This window comes from Anomalospiza imberbis, chromosome 7, assembly GCF_031753505.1.
Source record: "Anomalospiza imberbis isolate Cuckoo-Finch-1a 21T00152 chromosome 7, ASM3175350v1, whole genome shotgun sequence".
Taxonomy (NCBI): domain Eukaryota; kingdom Metazoa; phylum Chordata; class Aves; order Passeriformes; family Viduidae; genus Anomalospiza; species Anomalospiza imberbis.
In genome coordinates this window covers 38641553-38656933 of record NC_089687.1, presented here as the reverse complement: position 1 = coordinate 38656933, position 15381 = coordinate 38641553, and the positions used below count along the sequence as shown (strand labels likewise).

At 43.9% G+C, this 15381-nt stretch overlaps 3 protein-coding genes across 5 annotated transcripts in view; 2 read left to right on the top strand and 1 right to left on the bottom strand.

The window, feature by feature from the left end:
• Window positions 1-15381, top strand: part of LOC137477554 (maestro heat-like repeat-containing protein family member 6) — a 123552-nt gene that overhangs the window by 36264 nt on the left and 71907 nt on the right. The window lies entirely within an intron of this gene.
• LOC137477556 (uncharacterized) overlaps window positions 1-15381 on the top strand; it is a 66939-nt gene that overhangs the window by 26602 nt on the left and 24956 nt on the right. The gene's annotated exons all lie outside the window — the stretch shown is intronic.
• LOC137477520 (AF4/FMR2 family member 1-like) lies at window positions 1513-8313 on the bottom strand. 3 transcript variants are annotated; one of them, XR_011001044.1, is made up of 9 exons: window positions 8215-8313; window positions 7383-7427; window positions 6945-6981; window positions 6521-6572; window positions 5403-5568; window positions 4818-5011; window positions 4529-4784; window positions 3490-4171; window positions 1513-1896 (listed from the first exon to the last, which is right to left on the bottom strand). XR_011001044.1 is itself a non-coding variant. In XM_068196732.1 (9 exons), exons 1-9 carry the CDS (start codon window positions 8296-8298, stop codon window positions 3803-3805), a joined length of 1278 nt encoding a protein of 425 aa, XP_068052833.1. In that variant the 5' UTR covers window positions 8299-8313; the 3' UTR covers window positions 3788-3802. The 3 variants fall into 3 exon arrangements, 2 of the variants coding, with proteins under 2 accessions (XP_068052833.1, XP_068052834.1); XM_068196732.1 differs by lacking the exon at window positions 1513-1896 and adding an exon at window positions 7195-7269 and having other exon boundaries at window positions 3788-4171; XM_068196733.1 differs by lacking the exon at window positions 1513-1896 and adding an exon at window positions 7195-7269 and having other exon boundaries at window positions 3788-4171; window positions 8031-8253.

Below are 15381 nucleotides of genomic sequence, written 5' to 3'. Positions count from 1 at the left end.
TTCGGAGCCCTCTGTTCATGCTCCACGTTGTGGCCCCTCGAGCGAGGGTTAGGGAGTGTTTACAATACGCTGGAAACTTTGACTGGGTTTGCTCTAAAAGGTTTCAGGTGCTCAAGCACCAAGTGGAGAACGGCTGCTAGGCTTTCCACTGATTCTTAAAGGAGAAAAAAAAAACAAAAGCCAAACCAAAACCCACCATACCAAAAAAACACACACGGTTTTAAAGAGTAAGACTATATCCCAACTCCTCAGCCACATCACATTGCCATTGTTTTTAAATCACAGACGCGGCTTTTTTCATCATATTGCAATGGCTGTAACGAGACAACCCTCAACATTTAATAAAAGATAATGATGAACACAATGAACATGAGTATAAACTCTTAACAATGCTCTTCTATTGCAACACTTGGAAGTAAAGACAATGCCTGCTCATATTCCTTTAATTATTTCTGGCTTTAAATAGTAATAGCTTTTCCATTCTGACAAGAATTGTCTCCACACACAAATACTCCATTTTCAAGGAAAAATGGAATTAACTGCAGGAAAACAGCTACACTTAGGCAATTACCCGGAAAATTGTAATGATTAAGCTGTACAATCAAAAACGTATCAGCAGCTCTAGGAAATCCTTTTGGCCAATACTGATCAAAGGCCCAGCAAGGAGTCAAAAATTCAAATGGTGTTCAGCTGTAGCCAAGCTACTTAGCAGGTGCTGCCCTGACAGGGCAGCTCTCCCCCATCCCTCCCTCTCCCTTTGCTTCCAAAAGAAGTGCTCAGGAGGAAGCAGAAGCCGGGGTGGCTACAGGGCCAGCCCTGTCTGGTGTCTTCAGTAACTACAGGCAGGGCTGTAAAACAAACACTTACTGTTCTAACTTCAGGTCTTCTTGTCTTGTCTTGTCTTGTCCTTATGTGGCAGAGAAGTCAATTCTTCTCATCCCCTGCAGATCCCTGAAAAACCACAGAGAGAAAGCTGGTCAGAGAGAGATGCCTAAAGCAATTCCAAAGCCAGGCTTTCCTAAATTTCCAGAGAAAATGTTCATTTCTCCCAGGCATAGTCTATGTAACGGGCTCTTCCGCTCTTGCCTTCTTTCCTAGCACTCCCTCCAATAATCGAAATGGAACCTTGGCTTCTCACCTGGCAGCTCACATTGCTTTGTACCATTAAACTTTTCCCAAGCACAGAAAAATTCAGCAGCAGGTTCCTTGTTCAATGGCTGAGAGTGCAGTGAGGACTGGAAGCAGGAAAATTATCAGGAAAAAGCAAGCAATTAGAAGGCAGCTAATCAGTGTGCACAGTCTGGCCTAACATATAGCCCTGCCCCCGCCCCCCCCCCCAAAACATCCTCGACCCCATAACTCCAGCTGTCAGTAAAGAGCCAAATTTTTAAAAACAGCCAGTAAAATCTGATTTTTTAACCCATAAATGTAACAATTTTGTCAGCATGCTATAAAACCCGAGGCCCAGGTTGCAGCCACACCCACAGTTATTTATAAATAAATCAAAATTTCTTTTTATAAACACACTCCTTTTTATAAACACACTGCAGTTGCCTACAGTCAGAAATGGTCACTTATCTGAGAGGATGCTTCTGAAGTGAATCCCACAGCACGCCTGGGTTGCAGGAATCCTCCCACCAGCTCTCCTGGGTACCAATGTTGATGCCCTGGGATTGCTCCTTGTGGTCTTCCTCCACTTTCCTGTGCTTGGCAAACAAAGGATCCTGGCTCATGGCAGGGTTATCCACGGCAGGCAGGTCCAGGTCATCAGTCGCAGTTCTGGGTCTCTTTTGGGTCGTCGTGGTCAAATTTGGTGCACGTTGTGCAGCAGTCATGGCCGGCAGTGCTGGCAGCACCACATTTTTCCTCTCAGTTTGGAATGAATCTTCTGATGCTCTGGACCAGAGAAGCAAATTCATGATCATGATGTACATATAACCTAGGCATTTCTTAAAAGCTTGCCTATATCCTGCCATTCATGCCAACGTCTCAACTAGACATCACTGCCAAAGCTGAGCGGCTCCAAATAAGAGGGAGTTTGAATTGGCAGAGACTTTCACATTCAATAACAGTGGCCTAGCAGATTTCTGATCATCTGAAATCAGGATGACCTGGGAATTCTGGCAGCAAGAAGCAGCCCCAAATAGCTCTCAGCCTTGTTTCACCACTGCCCATTTCCATCATTTTTAGCCAGCTTCGCAAGGTTTCCAAGAACACACCAAGTAGTGAATCCCAGCTCATGGACTGCAGCATCAGAAGAGCAGGAAATGAAGTTAAACCCAGGGAGAAGGCTCAGGGGTGAGGCTGCACTTCTTGCCTAACTCTGCTGGGCATGGGACGGTCCGCTCACCTCTTTCAGCACCCACTTTTCCCGTGTTTTGGTCCCTACTCACTGCACACGTGCTCTCCAGCTGCTCTGCCTTGGCTCAGCTGATGCTGCACCAAGGATGATTTGACACAGAGCACAGCACCATCCTCGACCCAATCCAGACTCCTCTCTGCCCAAAACTACCTCCTACCCTTCCCACTCCAAAAGCCAGCACATGACTAAGACAGCTGCTCATTTTCCCTGAGGAAAAGGGAGGAAGGAACTCCAGAATTAAAGCTCTTCCACTCCTACTGCAATTGGAATATCCCTTCCCCCAGCCAGTCATCAGCCCCGACACCTCTGTGCTTTCAAAGGATGTCAGAAGCGAAGGGCTCCCTACCCTTACTCACCTACACCTTCAGAGTGGCTTTCTGCACTCGTTGCTTCTGTGGGAATCGTCAAAATCAGAGAGTTTTAGGGAAGCTACAAAAAGCAGACCTCAGAGACAACAAAACTACAATTAGAGCTAAGCAATAGCCGTAAGATTTTTCACCAGAAAAATTATATAAGAAGTAGAAAAACAAGGACAATAGAACAATAGTCTGTATATTAACACTTGTCTAGAATAACTCCCTCAGGTACAGAAAAGTACATCTAGCAAGATATTAAGAAGTTCCAAGCTTAACAATGGAGCTCTGTGCATTGTGTTTTAAAGCTTACAAACAAGTATTACATTCAAAATAAGGAAACACTCTTAACAAAAAATGCATGTACTTCTAGTAGTTAGATACAACTACTATCAATATGCTTTTGTTTTTTGTGATTAGTCAAAAAACTTTTGAAGTAAGTTGTAACATTAAGTTCTTTGTATGCTACCAAAAGTGTAGACTACTACTGTCTTCCCATTGTCGTAACCATGTCATAAGACTAATGCTAAAAAAGAAACTTGACACGCGTTCCACAGCAATCCCATCCCATTCATAATTTATACATAACCCCCCAACCAACAATAGCTTCCAGCATGTAAAGGCCAATCTGCAGCAGCTGTAGCTGCAGAATGCACATCATGTTAGAAGCCAACTCTTGAGTGTCTGGACAGGAGATACAGTTCTTCATCTTTCCCTTCTGAAGAGAGACTTAGATTTACACATCTTTCTGACATCCCATCACTGCATACTCACTTCACTTTATTGGAGCCTTTGTTTGCTGAAAGCTGAAATTATTTTGTTGGGATTTTTTGTCTCATTCCTTTTTCTTCCTGGGAGTATCCCCCTTGTCTTCCCTCTAGCAGCAAGAATAAAAACAGGGAAAAAAATTCACTCAGGTCTTGGAAGTTCACCTAAAGTACAGACCAATACAGCTCAGTTTGATCGATTCTGGTTGAAAACAGAAAAAAACAGCACACTGGAACTCCCTCTAGAGGAGAAGCATCACGGCTCTACTGCCAAACTATGAAGGGGAAACTCCACACGGGTTTTTCAAACACCACCTTGGTCATTGTCCAAACCCACTTCCTCTAGCCCCTCTCACCTTCTTTTTGGGGGACTCCTCAGGACTCCTCATGGCTTTCCTCTTCACGTCTGCCTCCCTTGCAGGCAAGAACAACTTCTTCTCCCCAGGAGGCAAGGGCACCTTCCCTTTGTGCAAATCCCCAGGCCTGTGGCCACTGGGCATGAAGGCATCATACTCCTGAGCATGTCTCAGGAGACTGGGCTCCAAAAAGCCTTTGGTGTTGACCTGGTGGGAGCCCTTTCTCTTCTCAGAGGCCTTGTGAAGTGCTGGCTTCAGGCCTTTTTTGTCGGTGGCTTTTGGCTTCACTGTTTTCTTGACTTGGGGCTGGTTCTTGCAAGATTGGTCTGTGACCTGCAAAAGACCAGCCTCACTCTCTACCTTCCAGACTCTCTTGGATTCGTCATGTACCTGGGACATACTTGGCCTTTTGATACCTAGAGTGTTCTTGGGCAAGGCCTCCTTGGTGTGCACAGGAGGCTTCAGAAAGCTGGGCTTGGATGTAACATCAGATTCGTGGGCAGGCTTGGCCACTTGGCCACAACTCTGGGCAGGAACCTTGGGCACGTGGGCAAAGCTCTTGTCAGGCTCCTCGTGCTTCCTGTTCTCAGAGGGTTTTTGCACTCCCAGCTTCAGGCCTTTTCAGAAAGCAGGTTTTGGTTTCTCTGCTTCTTGGACTTACAGCTTGTCTTTGGAGGACTGGTCTCTGACCTCCAACAGACCAGGCTCACTCTCCAGCTTCAGGACTTTCTTGGATTTGTCATGCTCCAGGGGCTCGCTGGGTCTTTTGATACCCACAATCTTCCTGGGCAAGGCCTCCTTGGTGTGCACAAGAGGCTTTAGAGAGCTGGGTGTGCTCATACCATGAGATTCCTGAGGAGCCTTTGTCACTTGGCCATAGGTCTTGTGAAAATGCTCGGTCATTTGGCCAGAGGTCTTGTGAGTGTCCTCGGCCACTTGGGCAAAGGTCTTGTGGACATCCATGGCCACTTGGCCACAGCTCTTGTAAGAAGGCTCCCTTGCCTTGGACTGGTGCTGGCAGGAATTGCTGCTGATGCCCTGCTCCTGCTTCACACCCTCCTCACGTCCATGCCCATGGGCAATTTCCATGGGAGCCTCTCTTTGTACTGCTCCTCGCTTTATCTGGGTCATTAGGTTGTCAAGCTGCCACTTTTTAGAAGCTGATGGCTCAGGCTGCCAACAAAAGAGAAAAGAAGGATTCAAGACTGATGCCTTTTTGGCTCTTTCTGTCCTAGCACAGCTCCCCAGAGCCCAGAGACTCTTGCCCAGAAGTCTGGCCTTTGGCCTGTGAAGAACTGACTCTAAACTAACAGGCCACAGGCACTAACTTGCTCCTTGAGCACCATGGATGCACGTGTGATGAATAAAATTCATAAACCAGTCAGTGGCGAATGCCTGAGCCTTCACTGGAGTGAGAGGGGTCTTGCAAATCAGTATTTCCAGGACAAACCGGGCAGAATTTGGTAACGGAGGAGAAGTACAACATCTGCGTCCTTCCTAAGACACCAGCCCTGCAGTGGGCAAGGGGCTGTGGAAGCAGCCTCTCCATGGTCTCTCAATTCACCTCACATGCGGGCAGGTCCAGCCCCCTTGGAAGGTTATCCTGCTCACTGTCACAGGAGCTGGTCTCTCTGTCACAGACTGAGGAGCTGTGGCAGTCCCTGGTGCTCTCTGACTCCGAGCTGCTGGGCTGTGCTGGTGCCATCCTCTTGTGCTGGAACTGGAGAGCTCTGCCAGGCCACCAGAAGACAAAATTAGGAAGCAGCAGGGGGGAAGGTTACTTACTTATTCCACTGACATGGCAGCATTCAAAACTAAAACTGAGCCCCGTGTTTGGGCACTGGGAGCAGAGGGGAGAAGGCCAGAGGAATACATTGCCGTGCTCAAAATACCAAGCACCAGAATAAAAAAAAGCTTGGAAATTATCAAACCTTCCACTCACACCCATTCAGACAAACATACACAATTCCCATAGGTTATAGAAACGTTGCCTTTATCCCACTCTACAACTAGCTATATTCTTAGCATATAAAGTGAGGTTTTTAGACCGTCCATGTGAAATACTATATTTCTTTGTGTTTCTTTTTAAATAAAATACCTCCAACACTTTTTTGAAAACTTCTACTTGGGCAATGGAAGAAAGTTTTACAACAAAATAACTTTAAAATGTCATCAGTAGATCTACACAGTTTAGGTAGCTGTAGCTTTACTTGTCCTGCTTGGCATCAAAACCATATCCAGGAATGATCAGATTCAGCTGGTATCCCTTAGCATTTCTACCAGCTTAATCTATTGTCAGTAGGTTGAGAAGTTCAAAGTGTGACAAGATGTTAAGCACCACAGATTAAAAGAAGACAAAAACCTCAGTCTGGTACACAAAGACTGAGGTTTTTTCTCTTCGCTTTTATTCTGTTCTGGTTTGAATCGCAGTCATTGTCACCATGACATGGTTGAGTGCACTCGGCCTTGCTGCGTTAACCATAGGACTTGATGATCTTCCAGGTCTTTTCAGACCTAAACAATTTAGTGAGACCTTCATAAAACAATAATGTTTCTGTTGGTGAAAATTCCCTGCAATGAAGTTTTCTGAGAAGAATCTGACTGATAAGCCAAATTTTTGTACATTCCAGGTTCTTTTAAGTACCTGCCCAGCAGAGATGAGGACAGAGTCTGGTTACTTACACTGGTCTTGGCTGAGAACTCGGCAAGGTTTCTGAAGCTGTGCCAGCCTGCTCTGGAAAGCAAAAATGAAAAAGTTGCATTTATATGCCTCCCTTGTCGCGTATTTTACCCTGTGGTCTGTCAGCACCAGATGAGAGAGCCACTTTTTTCTAGGGAAGGGTATGCCACCAAGATTGTTCATCACTCCAGGTGGGAGTTTCCTAACTAAATACTGCTGGTCCTCTGCTGAACAGCTACCTTAAGGTCTAGGTAATGATTGGTTACAGTTTCTTAAGCCATTCCTAAATTCATCCCTGTTCAGCAAAGCAGAGGAAATCACGCTGCTGAATCAGTGTAAGCATTCTATGGTCTCTGCCACAAATAACATTAAAAAATTTACCTGTCAGCACACAAAGAACTGCGTTTTCTTTGCATTTCTACTTACTCTGCTTCTGTGCTGCAGATCCATCAGGTTGGGATTCCTAGAATAAAAGGACAAAGTAGCTTAGCATGTAGCTAAACAACACAGCTACTGACACCAAGACTGTGTTAACGGCACGTTACGGGCATGTGCACTTTTGAATAAATATTTCTAAAGCATTCTAAGAGCTGCCAAACAGCTGAGCTGGATTTCTGCTAAGCAGAAAGATCTCTTGCATTTAATCAGAAGCCCTGGCATAAATGGGCTGGGTCACCTTTGTTGCCGATGGAAGTTTGGAAGTCTCTGCTCTAGCTGGCGTCTGAAGAGGTGACAGTGAGCTGCTCATTTCCTGGAAAGAGAGGGAGAGAAGCAGCTCTCAAAATGTATTTTTGTCCCCACTCATTTCGTTAACGTATGCAAAACATAAGCAAGCACAGAGATCTTCTATTTAAGAGCACTTACCCTCAAAATGTCTTCAATCAGTGGCACATCAGAGGGCTTCTTTGCCTGAAACAAGAACAAGGGAAACAGAAGGGGTTTGTTTGGGTTTTTTACTAATCGGCAAGAACTCAGCAAACCTTTGCTTACCAACAGCTCTGTATATGCATTGCAAGTGTACTAAGAATATAATTAAAGTAAGGATGAAAAGCCTATCTAAAGGGGAGTTAATAATGGAGACCAGGCATGGAGAGAGCTGAACCCAGAATCTGGCAGTCAGGGAGCACTGATTCCATTTCTACTCCTACTTCTCTTTGTTACTATTACTATTTTTATTTATTATTAATATTATCACTATTATTATTATTACCATCATTATCATATCCTTATTATCACTATTTTTAATAAGGTATGTTCTTGTAGTCTGCTCCCTTAATGGAACTGCATTTTCCTTAAGATGCTGTTGAAGCAGTTGAGCCTTGCCTGCAAAGGCACAGGCTGCCTCTGCATGTAAGAGTTGTGCATAAAGCCTCAGGAGTTAAAAAAAAAAACCAGTTAGAAATAAGAGTTCCCAATTCTCCTAAGACAGTTCACAAGTGACAAGAATATTTGTCATTCACACAAATAAAATCAGACTCTTTCTTGTAAAAAAAAAAAAAAACCCAAAACCACCTGGGTATGATGGAACCCCACACAAGGTGCAGTTTCTGCTTGGTTTCTAACTCTCAACACTGTTTATGGTCAAGGAACTTAGGCTGGCCTCCAGGCAGGCTCCTTCTGCCAAGACTGAAGTTCTGCTCAGCAGAGAGATCTCTTGTAATTTATCAGAAGCCCTGGCCAAAATGGGCAGGGTTACCTTTGCCTGCAATGGAAATTCGGAAGTCTCTGTTCTAGCAGGTGTCCGAAAAGGTGGCAGGAGAGATGACAGGGGGCTGCTCATTTCCTGGAAAGAGAAGGAGAGAAGAAGCTCACAGGAGTTTTGCTGATGGACACAGAGGCAGTTTCACCCTTCCCAGAGTCAGAGGGATCCACCTCCCCATGGATTTGTACCGGCTTTCCCATGGAGATCTGGTATTGAAGAGCACCCACCTCCAGTATTCCTTCAGTGGACTGCTCATACATGTGCACGATGGGCTGAAACAAGAAAGAGGGAAGCACTGTGAGTTTGTTTGGGTATTTTACTCCTTGATACCAAACAAGCATGCGCTCAGCAAACATTTGTTGACCAACAGCTCTAGAAATGTCTTTCAAGTCCATTCATAATGAAATGCTAATAAGGAATAACAGTTCCATCTGAAGGGCAGTAAGGAACAGAGACCAGGCAGAGCAAGAGCTGAAACCACCAGTCACCTCCTGCAAGATCAATGTCTGGCTTCCCTGGCAGTCAGGAAACACCGTTTCCATTGCTGACTTTTATTGAATATGGTTAAGAAAGCTCCACATTCTTACTTTGCTTGGGAGTTTCTGGGATGACGCATCCTTCGCACAAAGACATTCTCAAGTCCCCCAAACCCCAGAGTCAGCACGAGCCACTGCAGAAGGTGCCCCATGGAACGTGTCCATTACATCCCTGCTTAGGTCAGCACAATAAAAAAACAGATTTCCAAATAGCTTTGCTTAGGAAAAAATGCTCAGTGATCAAGACCAAACTAATGTAAAACATAAAAATTGTGTATTTAAATACTGGCATGATTTGAAGACATAGTTTACACTCATTTGCTCTTTCTTCATATCATTATAATAGAGAAAAGCTGCAGGTAGCTTTTATCTTCTTCTTTTTGGAGAAGGAGTGTTTGGGGAATAGGGAAGGGGTAAAACAATGTTATTAGTCCTTCAGAGTCATTAATATGAAGAAAGAAAAGTGCTCCAAGATGACTTGCTTACAGCTGCAGAACATGTCATGGAGTAAACCCCACCTTCATTAAATGGGTGAGAAAGCATTCTAATTGTTTGGAAGTTCTTATGATCAGTCTAGATGTGCTTCATTGTAACGTGATGCTAAAGTGCCTCAATTACGATGTGTATATTTTGGTGCCAGAAGGGTTTTTTTCTTATGCTAAATTATTAAGTTCTGTCAGCTGCTGGGCTGTCATATAGAGATACAGTAAATCACATTATATTTTGTCATGGATTACACAGAGCAATAAATTTGGGAACAGAGATCAAAGTAGTTTTGCAATCACATCTGAGTGTAGGAGGTGTGTTTAACTTGTAGAAAATCTGATTTAGGTGAAATTGTTGCAGTTCTTGTGTGAATTTGAAATGAATTTGAATGTTTGCTTGAAAATGAATAAGGTACAAATCCCCAAAAGAGTTCTCCTGTATGTAGTTCAGAGGAGTTAATTCTGACCTACAGCTGCAGGACAGAGAACAGATAAATAATTAAACATTAGGATTGTTAAGAGTCTTGCAATGCCTTATTTATGTTTTTAATTGCTTTGATGATGGAGCAATATATTCTATTTTCTTTTTAATTGGGCCTTTGCTGGACTTGGGAAGTTTCTCCTCGGCTCGGTAACGCGGTCTGGCTCTGGGAAGTTGTCACTCTTTTGGGGAAGCTTTGTTGTATTTAAAATACAAAAGTAATCCAACATAATCTTGCTAAGGAGCACGGATGGCTTCAGATCACAGATTTGTTGGGGGATATGGTTATGTTTTCAGTGTCTGTCTTTCCAACTGTAGAAGCTTAACTTTTGTTGGGCTCTTGTCTAATGATGCAGCTTCAAAGTACTGAGTTAACTTTGTGATACTGAGTTAATTTGGTGATACCAAGTTAAGTCAGGGGTGCAGAGTTTGTCCTTTGTTCCCACTTTTTCTTCTATTTAATAGCAAAGATTCTGTCTTAAAATTACGCATACGTAGAATATTTTTCTACTCATTGTTCTCTTAATAAATGCTTGTTCTTGCCACAAAACTCAAAACAGCAATGCAAAAGGAGGAGAGCCTTCATCCAGATGACCACCAGAGAGCAGAAGGCGACCCCCTAGCAACTGGAGGCGCACGCGCAGAGTACTCCCGGAAAAGCCACAAACGCGGAAAAAGGGGGAGAATAAAGGACCATGGGAAAAGGGAAACGGGGTGAGCCGTTGGCGGAGCACTGACTCCCCGGCTGCACCCAGCGCTGTTTGCTGGTCATTGCTTGCTGTAATCAATAAATTTTCTAATCAATCTCTAAAGGATTGGACAAATTATTTACCTTAACTTATAACACCACCATCAGCCCTTCTGACGGTCATTTTCTTCTGACATCTATCAAATTACACAGTCTTGAATTTTGGTACAAAGCATAGTGCTGTCAAACTTAAAATATAAATATTCCAGAATGTGGAGTGGTGTGTTGTTTTTTGAGGTAAATGGGCCCCATTTACATTAGTTCATTGATATTAAATTCCTTGCTGCACGTCAGAGAACAGTTGCTTCTTCCCTGGAGCAAGTTTTCTTTCTTCTTCTTCCCCCACCCTTTGATTTTTCCCTCCTTTTTTTTTTTTTCTTCTTTTTTTTTTTTTTAAAGTCTGCTTACACTTTCATCTAACTAATTATTGAGGATCAGCTTATGGATGGCCACTTTTAGCTAGTTGCAGACATTTTGAAAAATGATTCTTTCATACATACTACCCTAAACAGAAAAGTTCTTTAATCTGCTGCTTCTTTATCAGTGAATGTGGTGGTGTGTGTGTGTGTGTGTGTGTGTGTGAGTGTGTGTATATAGCTGGAAGATAGAGAAACATGGAATTATTCAGATTGGAAAAGATCTCTGGGGTCATGGAGTCCAATCATAAACCCAACACTGCCAAGCCCATCACTAAACCCTGATTGTTGTGGTTGGAAGGGGCCTTAAAACTCATCCAGTGCCACCCCTGCCATGGGCACGGACACCTTCCACTGTCCCAGGCTGCTCCAGGCCCTGTCCAGCCTGGCCTTGGGCACTGCCACCGATCCAGGGGCAGCCACAGCTGCTCTGGGCACCCTGTGCCAGGGCCTGCCCACCCTCACAGGGGTGGATTTTTCCCCAATACCTTACACAACGCACAGATTTGTAATGTTTCGAGGCTTCTGAACAGCTTCATTTTTGAGAAATATCCAAGACGTCTCAAATGCTTCCATGGGTGTTGCTGGAGGATGGAATTGTCCACGTGGCTGCCAACCCCAGCATGCAGCTGAGGGAGAAGAGGGACTTAGGGGTGTTCAGGGCATGTGCTCCATCGAGTGGAACTGGGACTGGAAGTTCCTTCTGCTGCACCTCATACCTTCAAATAGCTTATAAATACTTGGTAATTAGGGTAGGACACGGTGTGCTCTTGTGATGTGGTCCTGTCATAGATCCTGTGCTCTTTTACTGATGCTGTTCTGTTCCATGAAAGGAGAAAGTGAAAATGGGGCAGTGTTAGAAGAACATCCATTAATTCAGTCTCCACATCTGGAGTTTTATCCAGATCATCTGTTTTAATTTTTATCTGAAATGTTTTGTTGAAGTCGATGCAGTTTTGCTCAGCAACCACAATATGATGCTTTAAGGCTTGTTAAAGAATTACAGTTGGTTTTTAAAACCAATCAACTGCAAAAAGGATATAATCTTTTTAATGCAAAAGTCCCCTGTAATATAAAATAACTGCATGTAAAATCATCATAATCAGATAATTTTAGCTAAAATATGTATTAACTGTGTGAAACTAAACAGGAGTTTGTTTATGAATTAGTGGAATTCCTCTGCTGCTTATCCAATTTAAACCTTTTTCATTATAAAAATGGATATTCCAATTGATATTTCTGGCAAGCTTCTGCCAAGTGGGAATTTCAGCAGCCACTTCTCGCACACAGAAATCTGGTTCCAGACCATTAACTCTATTTGTGGTGCTGCCCATTGCTATAAAAAGGGCTGGACTTTAATGAACACTGGCTGACCCTCCAAATGTTCACCTTCCACTTGGATTCTTATTCATTATGTTTCTGAAATAGCAGCTAACCCGAAAGGGAGGGAATGCCCTTAAAACAATTCAGAAACAGCTTGTGCTTCCTCCAGCACGTGCACTCAGCAGCCAGTTGAAAAAGAAGGAACCCAGGAAACTGCTCTGTGTATGTGCACCAGGCCAGTGTGAACCTTCTCATTTATGAAGATAAATGTGATATAAATTCCCGCTGATGTTCCCTGTACACAGCTCTGTGTGTATTTACTCATTCCTTAAAACAAAAAAGAGTAAAAAGTGTAGCGGTGCTACCTCTGCCCCGGGGAAGGTGGTTTATGTCTCCCTTGGTTGCAAAGCAACAGTCTGTATAGAGAGGTACTAAATTAGTTTTAGTTGCAGGTTTTAAGAAAGGAGAAGCTTCATATTTCTGCAGTTAAAAGATGGCAGTGGAAAAGAGGGTGCCCAGGCAGCCCCACGAGTTGGCTCTTTTCAGTGCTGCAAATTGTGGTCTCTGCCTTCATCAGAGCTGCTCGTGTGGTTTGTGATGATGCAAGAGCTGCTGGGTGTTACAGACCTCAGGGAAAAGCTGAAGTCAGCAGGAGCCACAGAATTATGGAATGGTTTGGGTTGGAAGGGATCTTAAAAATCATCTCATTCCACCTCCTGCTGTGGGCAGGGACACCTTCCACTGTCCCAGGTTGCTCCAAGCTCCATCCAAGCTGGCCTTGGGCACTGCCAGGGATCCAGGGCCAACCACAGCTTCTCTGGGCACCTGTGCCAGAGCCTCACCCCCCTCGCAGGGACCAATTCCTTACCACTATCCCATCTAACCCTGCCCTCCATCAGTGGGAAGCCATTCCCCCTTTTCCTGTCACTGCATGCCCTTGTGAAAAGCCCCTCTCCAGTCTTCCTGTAAGACCCTTTAAGGTACTGGCAGGGACTGTCCATAGTTTTTAGTGCCACAGGGCCAATATAACCAGTTTTAGACAACCAGAGCCCATGAAGCTGTGCTTGTGCTATTTCCAGGGGAAGCTTTGGGAGCTCAGTACCTCTGCAATTCAGATGCCGCAAATGTTTGGGACTGCGAAAAAATGTAAGAATTTACGGTTTTTTGGTGACTGGGAGACAAAAATTATAAATATTTTGCTACCTGTAAGTTGTTAAAGCCATTATAAAGTAAAATGTTGCAATTCCTTTTAAGTGAACTGGTAGGATATCCATTCTTTGCCTTGAGTTAGGAATAAAACAATGAAATTCTGAGTATCTTTCTTTTGGATCACCTCTGTCCTGTCTCTCAGAGGTCAGCCTGATTCTACTCAGTGTGAACAAACAAATTCTAATTTGTTTATGGAACTCATGAGTGGTTCATTATTTATTGAGATTTCTTCTGTGGGTTCAGGAGGTTATAAAGCAGCATCTGTGAAAGATGAGGACTTTTACCCCAAGCAAGTTGAGCGAGAGCAGCTGTAACGTGATCTGTGCAGTGCCTTGCTGATGAGTCCCTCTCCCTTTCTGGGACTAACAGTCATTTATGCTATTGCAATAAATTTTTTTTTTTTTTTTGCTTCTTTTCTCTAAAGATAAACTGGCAGTTTCGGTCACTTTATGACATGCAGTGGTGGTAAAACATCATCTGAAACTAGGCTGCAGTACAATGGAACGAGTGTTAACGTGGGTCAGCCCGAGTACAAGGAGAAACAGAGCATGGACAGAGCTCCCTGGGATAACTGGTGCTGTGTCACCACTCCTTTTATTTATGCACCCCCACCATGGGCCCTTACAGTGTTTGTGGTCCACTTTGAGTGATAAATGGAGAAAAAGTGAAATTTGATTTGTCTGGTGCTCCAGAATTCTTCCCAATGCTGATTCAAGCCAATGTGTATTGCCATTATCTCTGTTTATAACAAAACCAAGTCATAATGTTATCTCAAAAATGATGCACACATTTGACAATTGGTTCTGATAACTTTTTTAGCAGATTCCTTAGTACCGACAAACAGATGGAGACATCCATATGTTTCATAATTTTAGAATTTGAAGGGATTGAGGATCTGAAATGGCAATTTCATGTAAAGTTTAGGATTACTTTGAACTGGCTGTAATATTCTCATGCTGAACTGCACCTTACAGAGCTGCCCGGATTGCCAAGGATGATTCCAGCCCTACCATGACGATCCGCAGCTCTAAGCTCCTCGATTTATAGCCCGGTGAAATCAACAAGACTCTTTGCCTGCCTGAAATCCCTGGAGTTTGCAGAAACGGAGCCTGAGCTGGATGCACGCAGGGTTCAGAGGCTTTGGGGGCCCCTGTGGGTTTTTTTGGTCCCTCCAAAGAGGGGCTGGTGGCACCTGGGCGCTGGATGCGGTGATGTAAAACTAAGGACGACAGATCAAAGGTTTGAGCAGGAGGTCAGATAGATTTTGGAAACTTAATCAGCTTAAATTTGCTTCAGAACTCAGCTGCGAGATACTCTGTCCCCCCTAAGAAAATATTTGCCTTAGACACCTGTCCTCAGGTTTGAGAGCCAAGGAGATGAGAGCGCCGAGCAGTTCACCTGAGGACAGCGTGGTGGGGCTGGGCTGCTTTCTGCAAGAAAAATGCAAATCAGGTTTCGCTCCTGAAAGGAAATTGTATTTTTTTTTATTAATATCACTATTGTCAAATTATTTCTGAAATTAAATTATTTGATGGAAAAGAAAAACATTAAGAGCTGTTTTTCTTGGGATTATAGAAATATTTGCTGGTTTGATTCTGATATGACCAAGCAGCCTTGTTTCAGTTTGGTTTATTCTTTAGCTTTGAGTTGTGAAAAAAAAAAGCTGGGGTAAGGAAAGAGCTGTATATCCATGCTGGTTCAGCTGCATCTTGGGTGGATTTTCAGTGTTATTCCCACCTTTCCTTAGGGAGGGATGAGCAGTGGCAAAAAGGACAGTTGCAGACACAGAACTGAGAGGTGTAGCTGCATCCCCCATGTCACAATGCATGAGACTTTCTCCTCATTTCCCCCCCTCTGTTCAGAAACAAATTCATCCTGATAAATTCGTTTACGTGTGTTGCCTCCTTCCCCTGCCCCCCCCCCCCCAACACACACACTCTCATTCTCTCCTTTTTTTTAAACT

Coding starts and splice junctions, on each gene's coding strand:
- LOC137477520 (XM_068196732.1), bottom strand. CDS start 8,298: ATGAGCAGCCCCCTGTCATCTCTCCTGCCACCTTTTCGGACACCTGCT. Junction 7,428..8,214: donor AATTTCCATTGCAGGCAAAG/GTAACCCTGCCC, acceptor TTCTTGTTTCAG/GCAAAGAAGCCCTCTGATGT. Junction 4,172..4,528: donor GTGAGCCTGGTCTGTTGGAG/GTCAGAGACCAG, acceptor GGTCTTTTGCAG/GTCACAGACCAATCTTGCAA.